At 39.2% G+C, this 23051-nt stretch overlaps 1 protein-coding gene across 1 annotated transcript in view; it reads left to right on the top strand.

Moving 5' to 3' along the window:
* Window positions 1–2566: 2566 nt before the first annotated feature.
* The window catches only part of LOC139725982 (uncharacterized), a 28789-nt gene continuing 8304 nt past the window's right edge, over window positions 2567–23051 (top strand). The window contains exons 1-5 of the mRNA XM_071637064.1: window positions 2567–2749; window positions 3539–3758; window positions 16152–16610; window positions 19965–20318; window positions 22097–22669. Coding sequence (XP_071493165.1) covers window positions 2567–2749; window positions 3539–3758; window positions 16152–16610; window positions 19965–20318; window positions 22097–22669 — 1789 coding nt within the window. The remainder of the gene's footprint in view (window positions 2750–3538; window positions 3759–16151; window positions 16611–19964; window positions 20319–22096; window positions 22670–23051) is intronic.

The following is a 23051-nucleotide window of genomic DNA, read 5'->3' as shown; positions in this document are numbered from 1 at the left end:
AAACGTAACAAAATATTTTGAACCGTTTCTGAGAATAATAATAATAAAAAAAATACAATTATGCTTTTTCAACTTGTCGTTAAACCATTGACCCTGTGTTCCACAACCTTTTTTATATTGATAATAGACTCTCTGGCAACGCATACCATGCACATCATATAGTTTTAAAAAAAATACTTTCAAAAATTACATCTTCACATAATGAGGGAAATAGTGGATGCTCTGTGGCACTTTATGAAGGAAACATAAAACAAAACAAATATGCTTACACATGACGTTAGACCCAGTTCCTGATACAGATTACAAAGCTTTACACAGTCTTGTTAAGTACAAATACTCGATCGCCTAGCGCACTAAAACACACTAAACAGTATCAGCTCTTCAAACACACCAGTCCATCACCACATAGTTGGCCGTGAATAAAAAGAGAGCGTCGACTAATGAACCTAGATTGTTAACACACTTCCTATAGAGTCATTCTCTAAGTCTAATAGACATTCTTTTTTTTTTAACTAGGGGAATTTTAAGTCCTAGGTATGTGATGATGAAGACATACGAGAACCCAGTTGTTGTCGAAGGGAGGAAATCGTTCGTTTTAGAGTGATTTACCAGCAGAACCACAGCAGCCAACTCGGGCTCTCGTGACAATAATCCCACTTGTATGGGGTTTTTTTTACTACACATAAAGCTACTCAGTGTTCAAAGTAATTACTCTCCCTAAGTGATACCAAGAGCAACATTAGCAGATGTGTATGATAACGTCAAAATCAATCCAACACTTCATCTGTCCGTAAAGCGCGTTAATGGTTACTTTTCCTCTTTTGCACCAGCCCTTTAAATCCCCATTCAATTCCGCGTAAAGATAACGATTTCGTCCAAATAGTACAAAATTTTAAAGTTTGTACAATCATTTTGAATGGGAAATCTAATTACATACTAAATTTGTGGTACTATTTGTTGTTTATTCTTCACAGCGTCTATAACTAATCCCCTATTGATCACATAAAATTATAAATGAGAGAGAATCTCATTTCGTGGAATATACAAATTAAATGGGTCAAATGACAATGCCGTTAGCTTGAATGAAAGTGAAAGAATAGCAAACAAATGGGACGCAATTTACAGAAGAAACGAAACATAACCCTTTCCGGCAGTATGGGCCTCGAAATAAAAGAAAGGAACTTTATGGAAGAAAAACACCTGCCAGCGCCAAAGATCCGTGTTTGTTTACGATAAATGATGAAAATGTTGTGTGTCAAAATGATTCTACTTCCGAAAATAGTACATTAGTTGCTGGCAGACAACTGTGTGTTGGTATGGCGACAGTAATACTTACAATGACACATGTTGGAAATGATCGATGTTCAAGGGCCCGAGGGAGAATATATCTTAAATTTGGCTCATGCCTGTCTGGTACGAATCATTAACTGCAGGTGAAATTTGTGAATATAACATCGATGGCTGTTGTTACATGGAAACTTCTACCGCGTTCACTGCATGTCCTTGAGTTATTGCTACCTGCTTGTGTTTGGATATTTTTTTTTTTTGGGGGGGGGGGTAGGGGCTATTTCTATCACGATAGAAACAAACAGCTTCTAAATATCACTGTGCCAATGTGTTGTAAAGGAATTATTATCTATATTTCCTCTCTGCATGTTTGATCTGTTGCAAATCGTCACAAAGGAAAGCAAATTGTGTTGTAGGAAAGCAGTGACATGTCATTAAATGTGATATTAGCCTTACGATTGATATCGTCATTAATGCCATATCATTTCTCCAGCAGCATTATTTTCATTAGTAGCTTAACTTGTATCATAGTATATAGTAGCAGCAGTCGAGTGTGATACATGCTGTTATTGTTGTTGTGGATATTAGTTGTAATAGCTAGTGATGGCTATTGAAATTTAAGCAGGGTTCCCACTTAGCCGAGTTACAGTGCCGAGCTTTGGCGAGTTGTGGCGAGTTGCCTCAAAGGGGCATAACTCGCGTAAAGCTCTTCATGTAACTCGGGATAACTCGCGACAACTCGCGTAACTCGTAGTGAATCTGCAAAAGTCCTCGTGAACTCGCGAGTGGTTCAAAAATTTTTGAACATTCAAACATTCGAACATTCAAAATTTTCCTTAACTCGATCAGTACTGTCGAAGTAACTCGTGCTGAACTCTTTTAAACTCGTAATATACTCGTACTACTCGTAACAAACTCTCAATACTCGTACGAAGCTCGCGATGAACACTTCGTAACTCGCCACCATCAAGTATATCCGCGAGTTCTGCTCGAGTTTTGAAGAGTGCCATACGAGCACTACGACTCTACTACCAGTATGTAAGGGGGAATTGCCCTCGAGCTAAGCACGAGTTTAGATCGAGCTCTGCGACTTACGAGTTTTGTATTAGCTTATTCAGAGTGCATTACACTGAACTATTGATATGGAATAATTCACATTTTGCCAGCGTTTTCAAGACAGGAGACATTCATTCAACCCTAAACGCACGTGCACGTGCACAAATAGGTCATTGCCATTACATTTCTATAGAACTTATACTTAAAACTTAAGACAAAAAACATGCCTCGGCTCAAGAAATCCAAGAAAAAAACGAAGAAGGAAATGGAGATCAATCAAGCAATGGTAGAAGTAGAGGTAGAAGAGCAGGAAGAGACAGTAGAAACAGAAGAGATCATTCTTGATGAGCTACAGAGGCAGTCAGAAGACCAAGCCTCTAAACAAGACCCACAAGACCAGATCCCAGTATGAAAATGGGAGAAAAGACCCCACTGGAGGCCAAACCAAACAGCAATGATTGCGCGAACTCATAACGGGCTCGTAACGGGCTCGTAACGGGCTCGTAACAAGCTCTTTATAACTCGATGAAAGCTCGGTTTAAGTCGTACACAGGTCATCACAACCCACACCAAGATCGGTGTGACTCGTATCACGCTCGGACCACTCGTACATCTATCGTAGTAAACTCGATGTTGCCTCGTAGATCACTCATGCGCAGCTCATTAAAATTGACAAATTTCACGCGAGTTAACGCGAGTTCAAGCTCACGCAGTTCGGCACAACTCGAGACTCCAACTCGGCTAAGTGGGAACAGTCTGAGCAGTAGCACTGCATCAAGCTCATCATTGAAACGCAGACTGCAGTAAACCATTTCACATAGTTAAATATAATCTGAGCATGTGTTCATAAAGCTTATTGCAGACCATTCTCGAAATTGACTTATTTCCAAGCGTAACTGAGTATTCAATAGTGCATAGGTCTTCATGAAAATTATGTTATGAATATTCATGTATGAAGCAGGTGTACTATGTTTTAATATACAAATGAATGTGTAATGTTTTCAACAAAATAAAAAAATAATTTCATGCAGTACGTAATACTTGTATTAAATTAACACTTTCTGCTCGGCTGTTTGCAAATGCTCTTCTAAAAGATTATTCAATTAAGTCTGTGGTTCCAGATGTCATTGCAGGCTAGTGCTAACTGTGAACTGGCTTACTGGCATCGTATCTTTCCTAATATCTCAACACAGAGGACTATTCCAGCGTGAGTTTCATGAGTTCGGAAGGCTATCTGCTTCCCTGCGTCTACCGGGGCATCCCCCACGAGCACGGGGAAGAATGGGTCATCAATGACTGCAGTACATGTGTATGTACCAACGCTACCATCGAGTGCGTCATCAAGGGATGCCCGCCGCACGAGTGTGAAGACGCCATTCACCCGCCGGGAGCCTGTTGTCCGATGTGCCCCTTTCGTGAGTACCCAATCAAACAGTCAAATACAATGTCTCTTTCCCGAGTAATGAAGCAAAACGATACGCCCCTTTCGTGAGTACCGATTCACCGGGGGCCCCCTTTGATTTTTGTTCAAACAAAAGAAATAACAAGAAAATAAAAGGGGACACGTGCGCCCCTCCCCCCCCCCCCCCCTTTACGGAATTCCTGGATCCGCCCCTGCAATATAGGATGTGCCCCTTTCATGAGTACCGAATATACGACATTTCTTTCCCGAGTAGCTGACAATACGATGTGCCCCTGTCGTAAATACCGAATCAATCAATACGATGTTTCTTTCCCGAGTAGCGACCCAATACGATGTACCCTTTTCGTGAGTATCGAATCAATACGATGTTTCTTTCCCGAGTAGCGACCCAATACGATGTGCCCTTTTCGTGAATACCGAATCAATACGTTTCTTTCCCGAGTAGTGACCCATGATACGATGTGCCCTTTTCGTGAGTACCGAATCAATACGATGTTTCTTTCCCGAGTGTCGAACCAATACGAAATGCACCTTTCTTGGGGTAACGAATCATTCCAATATCCCCTTCCGTGAACAATGGTGAATGAAGAATCGATACGATTTAGGCCTGCTTTGTTTTACTCCTTTGTTATATAGACTCGTGTCGCTATTCTTCATGTTTTAGCTTGATCATTGTCCCCCCTGATGAGAAACATGACAGAGAAAAAGAAATGGAGAGGGGGGGATGAGGTGGTAGATTGATTAGAGAGAGCTAAACAGTTGCTAATCAAATGAGGTGATATTGTCATGATCGTTTGTGCACTTAATCTTTACATCGTCGTAGTGGTAGTGTGCGACGGATTGTCACTGTTTTGCTATTGCTGTCAGATCTATTTGGTTTGAACCCTTCCAGAACCACCATTCTAGAATGCTACTGACATTTTACAGTACATGAATGTGTTGCCCATTGTGCCCATGAGACTAAAGAGTTATAACTTTAAAGGGATGGGACAGTATTGGTGGAGATGAGAATTTGGCATTTAACTTTTTGCGAGACACCAAGAAAACACTTATGATATAGTACAGAGCATACCATTTTAAGAGGAATTCAAAGTTTATTTGACGAAAATCAGGTTTGGAATGACTGAAACATCCAAAAAAAAAGTAAAACTAGAGAGGGGCCGTCAAAGGCGGCAGACCCACGCCTAAGTACAAAGTCGGGGTAAACATAATGTGCATTCGGTCATCTACCAGAATTCGGCCACTTAATTGCCAGTGTGCTTTATCACCAGCCAGTGAGTTCTACCAAAGATCGTACACTGAAGTGTACGATCTTTGGTTCTACAGTCACATCACACGCAAATCACATAATTACACATACGGTATTAACACTCATTCACGTACAGGAAAGTCCTTAAGTCTCCTCCAAAAATCCATCGAAAATCCCAAATTCCACCGTCAAAAGTGCAGAATCGGAACTTTTCCAAGCGCGCGCGAATTAAGTCCAGTTTTAAGAGTATTGTCTACGCGACGGGTCGCGGAAAAAGCGCTAAAAATCGAGAAATACGCCGTTTTCTTGCGGGATATTTTGATTATAGCAAGCCGAGAGTGTGATGATATCAAAGGTCGTATGAGTGTACGATCTTTGATGGTATCCACAAAAGCAAAAAAGAAAAACAAAATTTACGTACCCCCTAGGCAATTACCCCTATGATTAGTGTCTACGGGAATTATTCAATGCAAGGGTTGAATGCAAATGTCTACTGCACCAGTATTCGGCCACCAACGAGCGCCGCAACGTCCCCGGTGCAATTTTGCACCAACAGTGTAGAGCGCGATGCATTTTCAGCGGCCTTGCACACGCATTGACATTGAGCACGCATATCGTGCAGTGTGACTGCGACCGAGCAAAATGCTCCTCCAACGAAAAAAACAATCAATGTTAATTTGAAAAATCATCAAATATCAAAGGTCGTATGAGTGTACGATCTTTGATGGTATCCACAAAAAGCAAAAAAGAAAAACAAAATTTACGTACCCCCTAGGCAATTACCCCTATGATTAGTGTCTACGGGAATTATTCAATGCAAGGGTTGAATGCAAATGTCTACTGCACCAGTATTCAGGCACCAACGAGCGCCGCAACGTCCCCGGTGCAATTTTGCACCAACAGTGTAGAGCGCGATGCATTTTCAGCGGCCTTGCACACGCATTGACATTGAGCACGCATATCGTGCAGTGTGACTGCGACCGAGCAAAATGCTCCTCCAACGAAAAAAACAATCAATGTTAATTTGAAAAATCATCAAAATACGGGCCAGTTTGTGATGACGGAGAACGAACTTTCATAAATCTAGAAGGACATAGTCCCTCAAATAGGCCTAAACGTAAATTTCGGAATTCTTACGAACATTTGAGCAGCGAAGTCGGATCGTTGGGGAGTTTATGTCTTCGTATGGTAGCGGAAAATCGCAAAGTGAGAAACGGGAAATTTTCGGAATGGTCACTATACCATGGGGTCAAAACTTCAAGGTCACACAGAATTTGCAAGGGTCAACCGATTATCACCAAAATCTAATCGATTCTTTCCTGTCATTATCCAAACATTCCCTGAACATTTCGTGCAAATCCGTTTACCCGTTCTCTTGTTATCTTGTACACAAACAAACAAACAAACAAACAAACAAAAAACAAAAAAACAAAAAAACAAACAAACAAACAAACAAACAAACAAACATACGGAACCCTTTACATAACCCCCTGCCGATTTTCATCGGCGTGGGTAACAAATCGATCGTAATAAAGTGTGGGTCCGACACTTTATTAGAATCGCTCTTTTTTGGGATATGTCAGCCATTTCAAAACCAATTTTCATCAAATAAACGCTGAATTCCTCATAGAATTGCATGCTCTTTCATGTTTCATAAGAAGTTTCTCATTATCTCACCAAAAAAATGTTAGAAACCTGAAATCAGGTCTCAACCAAAACTATACGATCCCTTTAACAGCTGAGAAATAGCTCTCTGAGCAAAAAGCGGATGATGCATAGTTTTAAAGGGAACCCAAACCCAAAGAGAAATGTGTATTGAGTGAAAGGAGCAACATAAGTAGAACACATCAGTGAAAGTTTGAGGAAAATCGGACAATCGATGCAAAAGGTATGAATTTTAAAGTTTTGGTTTTGGAACTGCTGGATGAGGAGACTAATAGAGGTTATGACGTCATTTGTGGACAAGAAAATAAAGAAATATAAAGAGAATTCCACAAAAATCACTTTTCTAGGATAATGACAGCATGAAAGAGCACTTGACTAACCGCTTTCAGAAAGCAGGGGAATAATTGCTACCCTTAAGTATCAAGTTGATGGAATGTGTAATTTTCATGAAAAATGAATTTTTTGTTTAAACTTTAAAAATTCATAACTTTTGCATCGATTGTCCGATTTTCCTCAAACTTTCACTGATGTGTTCTTCTAATGTTGCTGCTTTCATTCAATCCACATTTCTCTTGGTTTCCTATAAGTTTGTGATATTCATGTCCAATAACCACTGTCTATACCCATATACATGCGTCAGTGTCAGTGGCCGCCGAGCCGGGGGGGAGGGGAGGGGACTGCGGAGCCGAAAAGACGGGGGGGGGGGGGGGGGGTTGCAGTCTCTACCCCTCCCCCTCCCCCAACACACACACACAGAATGAAAAATCCGAAAAATATAGGAAAAATAAACAAACATAAACCATTTCGAGGGTTCCCCGGAAATTCTTCCTATCGATGGGGGGGGGGGGGGGAGGTTGAACCCTTGACCCACTCAACCACAAGTACTACGCCCTCACGGGGGAGGATACGTTCCGCGGCATCTGTGTGTTGCATCACTCAAACACACTCCCGACTGTTTTTATTGCTCTGTATTCTCATGTGAAGTTCTGCTTAGTCATATTAACAATGATTACAGAGGTCCGTCAAAATTTAAAGTCTTCTCTCATTTTCTTGGCGACACAGTCAGAACAATGCACTCTTCCATCCAGGTAAGCCTTTTGTATTTCATACAATCTGTCATGAGTCATACGAAGTGGGCATTGTCAAAACGTATTTGCGTTTGTGTTCCTAAACACACTTCTTTCTGTTGTCTGCTATCTGTTTCGTGACCTCATCAACTCGCAGGGTCCTTTCTTGAAATCAAAGCAGTGTTTAACAAGCTGCAGCTCCTGCCTTTGAGAGTGAAAGGGTTAACGAACAGACAATACTTACAGTTGTACGGTACACCAGGCTTCTGTTCCCGGGCAAGTCATCATCGGCAACCCACCTGACACATGAGGTCTACCGATCCCACAGTCAACACCACGATTATGTCACGGTGTGGTGGATAGGGCTAATCACCAAACCATAGTAGCAACCACACTATATGCTCAAGCTGGCATTGATAAAATATCAGCGAGAGAAGTGTGTATCAGACGATCAAAGAAAGTTTTTTTGATTAACAAATCTTTTGAATAGCAAACCTTGTTTCATTTTCGGAATAACTAAAACCTTCGGAATAACAAACTTTTCGCGCGTTTGATACCAAATATAATATATATATATATATATATATATATATATATATATATTACGCTCAATCTGCAATTAAATCTGTGCTTTAAATCAAATGTAAGTATCTTCATGAAGCAGACTTACGATAAGGCTTGATCTTACGTTCGATTCGCTGAGTTACGCTCAAAAGATCAAGGATAAGATCAATTGCAACTCTTCATGAAACAGGCCCAAGGTGATATAGCTATCCCTTGACACATCACCTGACTTTATAACAAACTAGCACTTCCGTGGACATGAAGAGATATACACAGAGGTATGCCATAGTTTATCCGTATATAAGTGTTGTGACAGTGAGATTTTACAAGGAATTAAAAAGGTAGAAATGGAGGATTACTCTAGAACATATCACTTTGCTGTTCAATTTTCTTTTGGTAATCATCACTAGCATCGTTACATTTTTACGACTGTTATTAACTTTGTTCTTTGATACAATTATTGTTAGACCCAAAATTGTGTCCTTTTCCCCATTCCTCACTTGCCTCCTTCAAACGTCCTTGCAGTGCATTATGACGCATGACGCACTGGTTTATTCGGAAAGTCGTCAGTCCCCACTGACCCATTCCACCCACCATGTACCCCTTTGTTTTTGACTTCTTCCTAAACACTTGACCAGTACATTCCACTGTGCTGACGACCACTACAACAGAGTAGTGACTTCATTCATAAAATCTTATGACCAAATAATGGTATAAGAACTTTCCCCTTCCCAAATTTGGATGGCCCTTCTTAGAAATATCCAGCATATACATTAGTAAATAATAATCTCCTCTTTCATTTTATGAAAAAGTACCAAGATAATATATTCACAAGTTTAAGTATAAATGTTCCTGTAAACCCATGTTCTTGGTTCTAGTTCAGCCGAACCACTGGTGCTGCCAGTCCTCTTACCACCCGGCAGAGGGTTCATCTGTGATACACTCCAGCCCCGATTGGGAGCTCGACATGGAGTGCCAAGTGTTTATATCAATATTGTACTTCCACCACGTATTTTTCTGTATTTCGAATAATGAAATATACATTCTGGCTGGACTTCATTCGCGTCACTTCGCATTATTACCATTGTGGACTGATCCGGATACTATACTTATACTTCAGTGTAACACTCGCAGTTTAAAAGTGTTACAAGTGGTGGCAACTGCATAGTAACACTCGCCTACAAGTCCACGCTTTACCATCAACAACGATCCAAAAATAGGCCTAAGAGTGTTACACAATTATACTTCTTTAATGACATTCTGTGATCATGTTTTGCCGTAAATGAAGTAAACTTGAACGTGAGTTTAAACTGAATGAGTACCCAAGCATGGACAAGGAACGATGGGTTCAGGTTAACTCCATCCTGTGCCCTTTATCATCGTATTTTAAAACCTCCTAGTCATCCAGTCAGTTGACTTGAGATTCTATAACCCTTTCCTCGAGTGTCCTCTGAGTCGGGATATACTTTGACCTTTTGATAATCTGGAGATCTTTTATAGCTCGCCTATAAACGTCTTGCAGAAGAATTCAAATCTTAAAAATCACTTCTGAGGACAGGATTGTCAAGGGAATTTCGTAGGAGGAAATGTCCGGCAGATACTTTGAAGAAAATGTTAAGATGGAGATGATTCTACCCCTTCCTGTAGACGAGGGGTCGAAGCTCGCTTTTGGCAGCCGCAGCTGCTCCGTGTCTGACCAAAGCGCAGCCCCGGCCGTCCGGCCGCTACGGGGAAAATTATTGGCAGACGCTTGCGGAAGAAATATAGAAAAGTTGAGTCATATTTTCCCTCTGTCTTCCTGCCCGTCGCCCCACATTTAAACAACATCAGATTGATATCCCCAATGATAGTATCCAAATAAACGACACATGTCGACCATAGAGCACGTCTCGGTTCGTCTCGTGGTAGGCCCACTCATTAAATCTAGTAATATGAAGATCGTGTAGATAAGACAAGTTTATCGACGATCAAGGCTGACATCTGAACACGAGATCGCATCTTTAAAAGTATGGACTTCTAAATGCTATCAGCTCATGACATTTTATATCTAATCTTATAGGGTTGGGGATAATGAGACTTCATTACAATGGCCTCTTGCTATTTTCACACTGAATGCGCCCAAGTGTTAAAATTAAGGCAATGTCAATATGTGAGGACAACAGGGCAAAAACAACAACAACATACTTGTTTCTCCAAACACAAAAAAACAGAAACGAAAACAATATGTCTTAGTCCTTAAAGAGGAAATCCAACCCAAAGATTAATAAACTTCAAAAGAAAGCGAACATATTTCCTACAGAACGATACAAGATTTACACAAATCGGCTAGAAATAAGGAAGGTATGACATGTTGAAATGTCACATTTCTTTTTTTCGGGAAGCATTTCTTGACCTGTCCTTGTGAATATTCAAATGAGCAAGTCGAAGATGTCATGCTCTCACAATTTCCTATTCATTTCATATACAGAAATGAAAAAAAAAAATCACATTTTAGCTGTAGGCCTATAATTACAAAAGTTGCCTTAAAACCACCCAAAATAAAAAGAATAAATGTTAACCCCGCTATATCTAAGTATGAGAACATGCTTTTATTGGTACTAGCTAGAAATAACTTTTTTTTTTTCCCCCGGATTTCATATATAACATACACGAAACTTGTGAGGGTTTATTATGACATCATCAACTTACTCTTTTGAATATTCATAGAAACTGGTCAAGAACTGTTTTTATCTGATTTTAGTCATTTTTGTATCGTTCTGGAAGGAATATTTTTCTCTTTCTTTTGAAGTTTATTTATCTTTTAAGTGGATTTCCTCTTTAAATATTAACCCAGGACTGTATATCTCCTCGGTTCTCCGTGGTAGGCCCCACGCTAAACTTAAATGGCAAAGACAGAAATCAGCAAGAGTGAGCTTACGGAAAGAGTTTGCCTGTAGTTGGAAAAGATGATATATATGTATGTATTAGCAGAGATAACTGTGTGCTGGCAGATGATAATATATGATATGATGATAATATGATAATATTTTCATATAAATCTATCATAAAGGGTTTCATAAGTAGCCAGGAAAGTGCCGAGTGGTCCTATGTGGAGAATGAATACCATGTAATTTTGTTTTATTACGTGAAATACATTTTTTTTTTGCCACTAGCTGCTCTGTCTAGAGGTATTGCCAATTTTAGGATTGCTAGGGGAAAGCGTTTGGAAAGCGTGGTGTACTCTGACTCACGTGTGTACACGTGCTGCATGTTATATGGTTTAGAACGGACAGCTGCGTTCCTCGTTATCTATCTTGCAAGTGCAAGCCGTGAAAGATCAAACTATGAAACTATGTATTTCTATATCCCAAAAGGATGTCCGCTATGGGGTTTAGAGACGTCAGTGGGAGGGGGGGGGGGGGGGCTGGAGGGTTGAATTGAAAGGGGGAGGGGCGAAACAGTGGAATATTCATAAATGTAGTAGAACTAAAGTCAAATACGAAGAGTAGTAAAGATAGTGGTAAAGGGGAGAATTTCGGACCAGTTAAAAGTAGTCTGAAAAGAAAGAATAAAATTCCATAAGCTCAGCAGTGAAAATCTGATCAGAATTCGATGAAAATAGGGAAATTATGAGTATTGTGAAATTTCGCTTATAGATTTTTGGCAAACCAGTTCTCCAGCAGTTTATATGGATCTGCAAAGAGTGAACTGAATGTTGGTTTCCTCACAATTTTCCTTTTTTAAAGGATGGGAATTGAAATGGAGGGTCTCACTATAAAGCAAAGCTTGTACGATATGGGACCTCCACTGATCGTGGACACAACATTGAAAAATATTAACTTGTTGCATAGCATATTGATAATGTTAATCATGTCTAAACAACTTCAAAATCATGATCAGTCAAACATTATAATGATTTGATACAGGGGGATAATAAAGAAAAATAGAAATGTCAAGACCTTATAAACAAACTACTGTATATGGCAGTTGTAATGCGATCGAGCATCATATTAGTCATTTGCACATTAATATTGGCTGTTCAAGAACTGTTTTTGTGAAAATTAGTGAAACTTCACAGTTTTATAACTTCGTTACTTTTTACCTAATTTCTATCAAATTGTCACTGCTGTGCCTATAATATTTCAACTTGTTCGTACCAGAACAAGTCCTTTTTAAAACCCCTTTTAATATACAAACACTCTTCGCGTTCACTTCTGTCCCCCCCCCCTTTTTTTATACAACTTCAACCAATTAATCTTGATATAACAAATTGTACATTATATACGAATACGTGTGTACTTATTGAACAATCTATGTGAGAGCTTCGTCCCCATGGTTACTGCATGCCAATATAGGCCCTGTAACATGTTGGAGCAGAAGATCAAAGGGTGTCTTAAATATCACTTCCCTCATCTCCCTCCCCCTTCCCTCCTCTGAGTAACATTACACTCTGAAGGTTTAAACTTTAAAGGACGGGCGACACATCAAGTGACATCTAGCGTTAAGGTCGCACATTACAATTAAGAGGGAGGGGTCGTAATTCGAACATCCGGGACACGAGGAGTTGTTTGGGTGTAAAATCATGGATCCTTCTCCCTCACGATCCGGATCGCATCAAACGTGGGAGAGACATTAATATACAGACAGCATGACAGACAGCTTTGAAGATACGGATAGATAGATGATAGATAGGTAGATAGATAGATAGATAGATAGATAGATAGATAGATAGATGATAGATAGATAGATAGATAGATGGATAGATAGATAGATAGATAGATAGATAGACAGAGAGATAGATAGATATAGACAGATAGATAGATGATACATAGATAGAAAAAAAGATAGATAGATAGATGACATATAGATAGAAAGATAGATAGATAAATAGATAAATAAATATATAGATAGATAAAGACAGATAGATAGATAGATAGATAGATGATAGATCGGTAGTTAGATAGATAGATAGAAATAGATAGATAGATAGATAGATAGATAGATAGATAGATAGATAGATAGATAGAAATAGATAGATAGATAGATAGATAGATAGATAGATAGATGGATAGATAGATAGATAAATAGATAAATAGACAGATAGATAGATAGATGATAGATAGATAGATAGATAGATAGATGGATAGATAGATAGATAAATAGATAGATAGATAGATAGATAGATAGATAGATTCTTCCTGTCATTAGTATCAACATCATTTTTTCTTATCAGCGTACTTTGTTGTGGGTGATAAAATGAGTAGCAATTGCGATAAGACGAGATAAAGAAGGAGTGGGGACCTACTTACTCGGAGACTATGTGAAATGGAACCAATTCTGTTTGATATAGTGTGCCTGAAGTGAAAAATGAAAGTATAAAACTTTTTGGCAAAATTTATATTTTCCTTTTCAAACAATCCATGCAAACGCACGTTGTATAAGTATCATGCACGTTGTCTTGATTGCCCAGTTTTATCAGTCAAGCTGCTGACTACCCTAAGCAGCAACCTACTTTTGCCTCAAGTCTAGACTAGATTATCGTCAAATTTCCAATGGAATCTTATGCCGTACAGTTGCAGGTGGTCAGACAGAGTTAATCTTGTTTCTTCCAAGGAGGAAATAAAAGTATGAAGTCAAATTGTGGTAAGTCAGCAAATAGCCATGAATCTGCGCTTCTTAGGGAATTTTGCTTGACACACGAGTCACGCTGAAAGAAAGTTGTGACCGGTGTCGGAATTAGGCGGCCTCATTCTTTCAACTCGTTCTAGTCGAATCCTTTGCGAAACCATGACGGACGGATCTGTGCCAAAACGCACGAGGTTTCGATCATAATCTGGGTTAATACGGCCTGTCCTGGACACCGCTTGATCCGGAATGCGCGACGTCTTCTCTCATACCTGGCCAGTTTTCTTCTTCGCCACTTTGAATCCTCGTTTTCCTCTTTAGCTTCGCGAAGTCATTGTTCCCCGATGGAGCATTCGTTGGCAACCACCCCAGAATCGTTGTCGTGAGAACCTCCATTTCAGCGGGTAAAATATCGGCAATAGGGACTGACTGACTGACTGACTGACTGAATGAATGAATGAATGAATGAATGAATGAATGAATGAATGAATGAATGAATGAATGGATGAATGAATGAATGAATGAATGAATGAATGAATGGATGAATGGATGAATGAATGAATGGATGAATGAATGAATGAATGAATGAATGAATGAATGGATGGATGAATGGATGAATGAATGAATGGATGAATGAATGAATGAATGAATGAATGGATGAATGAATGGATAGAGGGATGAATGAATGTATAAACGAATGAATGAATGAATAATGAATGAATAGAATAAATGAATGAATCGATGGGCAGATGAGCATACACGAACAGATGAGTGAGTGAATACATAATTTAATCAATAATCCTGATTGATACTTAGATCTACAAAGGAAAAAATCATAATGTTTTGACCCTATCATTTCTCAAATTCTACCGTGAGGACAAGGTGATCGTCATAGACAAATGTCGCATTGTAGAGCCAAGGTAAAAAAAAAATATGAAGAAGTAAAAGTACAGTGACAGAACTTACAGTTAAGTAAGGTAACAACTGAAGTTGAATTAACTCATAAATCCACTGTCAAAGAAAATCTTTATGAATTTTCTAACGTCTTTGAGATTTTACTGTGAGTTCTGGCTATTTGTCTGCTTCCCGCAAGCATCATAAAAGAGCTAAAGGATCAGTGCATGCGTACAAGAAATGGATTTGTTGAAGTACATGTGTATTGTTAGGACCTGTTCTCATCAGCTTTCTTGTGTCATCACTGTTAATTGGTCATACCCATTGTCTAGAGACCAACTGCATTCATCAATAAATTTTATGTGGAACGTGCCGCTGTATTCCCTGTACCTTCTATCAGACTGAACCCACTCCCTACGGGGACCTGACTGTCTGTGTATCAAATCTATGGAAATTTCAGAATTCGGCATGTCACAGGTTAAAGGCACAGTTTGATATTAGTCTTTGCGGAAGACACACTTTTAAATGTCACAGCCATTTGGTTCAGCTCTGATAAAGGAAGTTTTTTCTTCCTCTTCGCGGACATGCTTTTACGTAAGTCCTGCGTTAGCATGCTGCTTATGATGTTCTTCTTAATGAATACACATTCTTGACATACGTAATAACTTCTCTCTGATGTTATCATAATATTTCACACTTTCAGAGCAACATCCGATCACATGATTTGTTTCCTGACTGCCAATATCCGTACTCATGAGCGTTTCTACTTTTAAATGATCGCGTAAATGAGCAAACCAGCATAAATGTACATACTGTATCAGTAGATTCGAGGCGACCCAAGAAAGTATCATCCTCCAAAAATAACATTAATGCTTTTGCTGATTGAGGAGAGCTTCCAAATTATCAATTTCATTTTTAATCTTATCTTTATTGTCCAATCTGGATGTTCTTTTTCTTTCAAGTCACACACGTAGATACATAAAATCACGTCACTGTTTTAGTTTCATGCGATCATATACATTTGGTCATTGCGTCAATAATGCATTTATAACTGTATAGAGATATACTGATAACATTTCTTTGCAAAAGTTCAGGTAAGTTTTGTGTCATGAGTCATGGGAGCTTAAATGATTAATTTAGTTTATCATTATTGAAGCACTTTTTCTTTCCTGTCATCCGTTTTTCATATTGATGACTGATTTCCTTTCGATGAGGTTGGACCGATCTAGGTCGACAACGGTAATTTAGATATACAGTAACTACACCAACATTGTTCAGAATTTGCTGGTGAAATAATGTTGTGCATATCATGTTTCCTTTTCTCTCTTTTTTTTTCTCTTAGATGTCAATGTAAGCCGCGTGTCCCCCACGGTAAAGATATTGTCGACCCCTAAAATACTTCCGGGGCGAACGAACAAACTCAGCCTTAACGTTTCCATGATCTTCAAGGAAAACAAGAGAACCACCGGTGTGCATGGCCACAACCTTTGGAACATGACGGTATGGGCCAGCGAGAACAGACAGGGCGAAGGTTTCGCCTACAGCGTGACCAAGAATGTTTTGACCTCTGACCAGCGAGCTCAGAAGTACCGGAAGGGAAAGCCGTTCCCGAAGTTCAAGAACATCCCGTTCAACCTCGACGCCACGGGGCTGACCTGCGATGACATGCGGTTCATCTGCGTGCGTTTTGACCAAGCGGATAAGCCGAGGCATGAAAACTACGAGTACGTCCCCTTCTTCTTCGGCGGATACCCGGACGATTACTCGCTCACCGGATGCGTTTCAGCACCAAGATGCAAAAGTAAGCTTTACTTCTGCCAGGATTTTTCCCTTTCATTTTCAGAACAAAGCAATTCCGTGATAGATTGATTATCCCGACCCACCTGTGTTCATCAGTAAAAGGGAAAAGGGAAAGCATACATACACATTTCAAGCAAAGTTTCAAGTTTAACAAATACTTATGGTTGATCAACTTATATCTATACTTACACCAGGGAGTTGCGTTTCGTCTCACTTCCTTGCTTACACACATAATATATTTCTACGATGCATAAGAATGCAGTGACTATGATTCTGTATGAATTCATCTCGACCAAAAAACAAAAAACAAAAAAAATCAGTCATGTCAGTGGGCACGTTCAGAAAATTAGGTTTGCCACGCCTGCTTGATAACACAGTATACTGCTTATTTGCTTTAGACCTCGAAATGTCCCGATTTCGTATTTTCTCGAATACATATTTTCGTCATGATGGATAGTGGGAAAGCAGTGTCCAATTGATACAAATCTTCAATCATGTTCATGAGAGTAGGAAATTTCTGTGTTTATGTAAATTCAATGAATACTCGAGTATATACTCTTTTTTAATACATGTGTAATAAAATGCCAATCTTTCACAAAAAAAAGGAAGCAAGAGTTCTCGACTTGTATGAGACAGAGACAGAGATATTACCAGTCATTGTGCCATGTTGGGAGAGACCTATACTTGAAAAGAAAATTTGCCCAGTGTAGCGATTTGTCCAACTTTGCTCAAACGTCCATGGGACTGTTATAGGTTGATTTAAATGATTTCCTTCCAAGGAAAAATGGGAAATGATTGCCGAATTTTCCTTTCACTTTCGAGAAAGAAATAGTTGGTATCATTAAACCCAACAAATAAGAAATAAGAATTACATCACATGTGATACAATGAATTAGTAAGACCCTGTTGTCAGAGAAGTGCATGGCAGATCACGAAAAGAAAATGCTTTTTTTTTCAGCAAATAACTAACACGACAACCGCATTTCATTTAAGAATGATTTTACAGACAACCCAATTTTTAAAGAGCTAGGGGGAAGGGAGGCTAAATATTTACAATACTCACGGAAACAACTGTCGTTATACTAATCAATTAAAAGTTTAATGTCTTTTTAGACCTTTAGAGGAAAGTAAATGGCAAGTGACTCATTTATGGAGCAGCACGCAATGATATGATTATGCACTGGCGTCGCTCTCTAATTAAACCATTTTTTTTTTCGGGTTTCTGGGACAATGGAAAAATGTTAGGGTATGACATCATCAACTCGCTCATTTGAATATTCATAAAGGACTGGTCAAGAAGTGTTTTGCGAAAAAAGAAATGTGTGATTTCAAAATATAATCTTCTTTCTTATCCGATATTTGTCATTTTCTGTACGGAATATTTTTCTTTCTTTTTTTTTTTTGGGGGGGGGGGGGTGGATTTCCTCTTCAAGTCCACAATTAGGGGACCCATCGCGTATTATGATGGAAAAAGTGGAAGTGATCACTATCATTGGTTTTACTGTGTATATCAATCTGTGACAGTGAAAACTGGCGAGATACTCGCTGGTCAAAGTGGGAGTTAAAATAATAATGAAAAGAACAGTCCATTGGCTACATGCTGACAACCTGAAACAAAACAAAGTACACAGAGAATGATACTTGACTCTGACTATCGCTTTCGTTTTTACCGTGCAAAAGTGCAATTAACCAGCACATTTCTTTGGCAGGATTCTGTCAATGATATTTTGAATGAGAGAGATAAAAAAAGAATTTTTTTTTTCAAAGTTCATTTGAAACGGAAGAATCGTGCTATACAAATCCGGCTCGTGATTGCAGATTTTTCCCATCATTAAAGGAAGAGAAGTTGGCACGAAATCCCACAGCCATAAAGTAGTTGTTAAAGTCATAATATGTGTTAAGCTATCACAATCACAAACAAACCTCATTTATTACATCACCAGCAGAAAGTGTATGTTGATTGATACCTACAGTCATCTCCAATTTTAAATTGCAACTCCACATCATTATTCCACACCAAGGGTGTCCGCCCACTCTCGGGTACAAAGAGAGTACAGAAACATCCAACCGAGGAGCTGTGATCAGACTGTAGATTAGCATTTAATACTTAAGCTCATCCAGCTATCAAAAGTTCTCATTTCAGTGGGGTCATCATGTCCCCCTTTCAGTCTTTATAGAAGCAAGACTAGACTCCCAGGGTCCTTTCCAAGGCACCTACATGATGTGAGGGGCAGTTGTCTGCTCCCTGTTTCCCGCCATTTTACCACAACCTTTTACTTCACCGGAAATGACGACATGAATTCCTGTATGACGCAGGCTTCTGCTTAGAAGGCTCGGTGAACATATCGACTTCCGGTCGGGAAAATTCGATTTGATGTTTCGCCCGGTCCAATCGTCTGAGCTGTAAATTATAGTAGTTAATCTGTTCGCGGCAACCCTTCCCACACGATTGCCGTTCCTCACTCCTCAGTGCTCAAGGCTTGACAGAACGGGAAAGCGTAGGCATGTTAGGAGCCGCTTTATGGTAGGAAACGTGTTGTGAAGCTCGATTTCCCTTCTTTTCTCATCAGTGCAAGAGCAGATGTTCCCCACTACACAATCCCTGTTACCAAACACATGGAGCTACAAACTAGCCCCATGCCAAACACAAGATCACGCAGGGGATACACAACAGTTACCATCTACGGTAACCAGGAAAAATAATCCACAGCATTTTGTTTGGAGGGGGAAATAACTGTGTATTGAAGTCATATGTTTAATACGTTGAATTCAAAATGCCACATAGCGGTGCCGTCAAAATTGATAACAACTTGTTTGATTTCCTATTAAATGCGGTTATTTTGTTGATGCTTTGGCGTGACAACGTCTTCTCGTCTTCTTGAGGAACGAGGTTTGATCTACATAAAAAGTAGTATAATTTTCATACTGTTATTTACACCCATTTTGGTGACAAGGATTTAGAAATAACTAGAAACTAATAACGAAGAAATAGATAACCGGAATACACGACTCTCTTTGCACTTCCACATAGATATGAAAGAATGACCGAATCAACATGTAAATTTATGGAATTGTCTGTGTTCTTGCTATTGCAATGTGCTTGCTGTAGTATTCTTTGTTTTTGTGTAAAACTCGTCGTTTACTTCCGTGGGTGTTGTAAGAACCATGCACATTAGGTTTTTTCGAGATATGAAGTGGAAAATAATGTGAAAACGAAGAGCCAGAGGCACGCAGAGAGATAGGCTGGAGTGTCTTATCTAGGGCCTACATGTGATGTAATAAGTAATAGCTAATATCATCAGGATGTTGCAACTTTAACGTTATAACTTTTATACCTTCTTTGTAATTTCTGAAGAGCTTAAACCTAAGCTAGCACCTCCAAGTCCCACCACTACCGCCCCAACAACCACCACTCCGACAACCACTGTCGTGGCGACTGCGACCCCGACAGCCACCACGGCGAGTGCGCCAACGACCCGGCCAACGAGAAGACCAAAACTCAGGCTGACGAATTGGCCATCCTATGTTGAATCCACATCGAGGCCAGAAGTGACACAACCACCGTCTCGACAACCGTTCGGTGATACTTTCACCATGAGGTCGAGTTTCGTCACATTAATGCCTCTGTCGTACGTGGGCGGATGGCCGCAGGATTCCGGCTCCAACGAAGTGGTCCACCAGTCTCTCCAGACAGCTCAGAACCAGAGAGGTAACTATAACCATCAAAACATGATGATTTTATTATCATTATTTTTTATTATTATTATCATTTAATGATATCTATATCATATACTCTTCAAATATAGTGTGATTATGTTATATTATATCATATTATATTATATTATATTACATAATATCATATTATATTGTATTATATTATGTTATGTTATATTATATTATATTACATTATATTCTGTTATATTATATCATTTATAAGATTATTATAACATAATATCATATAATATGAAATAATATAAAATAATACAATAAAGATTAATACTGTATTTCTATTTTATTTAATATAATAATCATACAGTATTGTGATATAATAAATATATCATATTATTTTCTCTATTTCACTTGAAACATGTCAACTTCGTGTGACGTGTGATAGGCATGGAATGGACTGCATTTTGGATGCAGTGGTCTGTACATATCGATAAAAGTTATGGGAGTGGACAACTCAAGAGTTTCTATGCTGATCGATACAGAAATTGTGCTGAAGGAACTACATGACCAGCAAATATTTTGAAATCCATATTTCACGTTCTCTCTTTCCCTATTTTGTCTATAACATACCAAACACTGGTTTGCACTGCTCAACAGGGCAGCAATATTATAAAAAATAATGATGAAATGACACGAAGGACATAAGTAGAGAAGATTCATGGCATTCATCCATGACCTATATACATGAATCTTATATCGATGTAGATTTTGATTCATCCAGGTAGTAGGCCTATGCTGAAAGCGTGTAAATCAAATCTGTTCGACTGGACTTACTGGACTTACTTACTTATTTTCACAAGTAAGTCCAGTCGAACAGATTTAATTTACACGCTTTTATATCTACAATATGTTCCAAAATGTGTTTGGTTGTAAAACTTGCTAACATCAAAACACACAAAATGTTCCTGGAATCAGTGAACCTATTTTGAATGAGTAGAGAGTGATAAAATTAAACAATCGTATACTTAGCACAGGCTCCAGTAATTTGCAGTGTCGAGGTGCGCATGAACACCAAAAACTGGTTATTAGTCGACTTCCTGATACGCGGACTGTCGAAAGGACAACATAACAGGTGTATATTTTCATGGTCTGCCAAAGTTTTGGTTCACCTGTATCTATGATAGCAGAAGTCTCGTTCCTTTCTTCCGGGTTGTAAACCTGTGTCCTCAGATAGAGACCTTAATACCCTCAAAAGTTTCTCTCTTTTTTTTTCTTTTTTGGGAAGTATGACATAAGAAGTTCTGGAGAGCAATCAAATCTTATTATCATCAGGGACCGCAGTTTCATGAACAAGAAAGACAACTGGATGTTGTGTCTACATCTAAATTTGAGTTAACAACGATGGAAAAAATAGCGCCAGTGTAACATTTTAAACAATACTGGCACAATATTGACTTTAAATGCGTGCAGTTGTTGCTTGTTTGCTTGTTTGTTTGTTTGAGTGTTTGTTTGTTTGTTTGTTTGTTTGTTTGTTTGTCTGTTTGTTTGTTTGTTTGTTGATTTTATCTAATCACCCGCAATCAGCCAAGAGGCTGTTTTTCAGAGAGGCCGTGAACAACGTGTTTGACATAAACAGAACAAATCAAAGATATAGAACGAAACAAAATCAATTCAAACATAGAGGTGATACAAATATTAAAAAAAAGAACAAAACACTACACTCTATTCACTACAAAACAAACGCTCTTTTGAGAAGTTCAATTGTATTACATGTATTATCAACACAACTCAAAGCTCACTGTTTACTCATCTGAACAGGTCAGAGAGGACAGGGTGGCTCTAGCGGTTTGTCGGGCAGCCAGAGCATCCGGCGGCCGGGACGGCGGGGAAGTAAACGGAAGACGCTGTCGGAGAATGCTCTGGCAGCGGGACTGTCATCCAACGAGGTCGAAGTCCTGCTACAGAAAAGGCGACAACAGATTCGTCGTCGACATCGACAGAAGCAGGAGCAAGAGCAGAGGATGCAGCAGCGACAGGATGAAAGTACGGAGCAATACTACCAGCCCTACTCAGGACAGCAGTATCGCCAGCAGCCTCAGCCGAACTGGCGGATGCAGCGGCAATACGAGCGGGAGCAGGAGGAGTACGAGCGACAGCGACAGCAATACATGCAACAACAGGAGAACTACCAGCGACAACTACAGCAGTACATGCTACAACAGCAGCAACAGCAAAACCAACGGTACCTGCAACAACAACAGCACCACCAGCAGCAGCAGCACCAAGCTCAGGGGTATCCTTATGGCAGAGTCCGGAGCGGGCAGCTGAACCCGCTCTACCAGCGATCCATTGATAAAGCCGTAGCTGAGGGAACACTGCAATTATCAAGAGGTAAGGGACTTTAACGATAAACAGGGAAAATACCATCCCACCTTCTTCAAATTGACATAATAACACAAATTGACACAAATTGGCATAATATTGAACAGAGAGAACTGTTGAAATCTTTAAAATATGCTGAACAATGGGATTATCAAAATATGAATAAAAAGTCCTAAAACAACAATAAGACTGTACAATTGAATATCATAACTTTGATATCTAAAGTGTGACCTTAATGAAATCACTGTATTTTATTTCTTCAATTTTCCTCCATCTACTGTTACACATCTTCTCTGTGATACAATGTTTAGTTCTTTAGACAAATTCCCGTGAAATGTAGACCCTATACGTATAGCTGGTAAGCAGTATGGTTAGAACAAAAGTAGGTTTA

The sequence above is a fragment of the Diadema antillarum genome, unplaced genomic scaffold (genome assembly GCF_040938485.1).
Source record: "Diadema antillarum isolate AM-2024a unplaced genomic scaffold, OU_Dant_1.0 seq00000069_RagTag, whole genome shotgun sequence".
NCBI lineage: Eukaryota > Metazoa > Echinodermata > Echinoidea > Diadematoida > Diadematidae > Diadema > Diadema antillarum.
The sequence above is the reverse complement of the archived record's forward strand: the minus strand, read 5'-3'. Positions and strand labels throughout refer to the sequence as shown.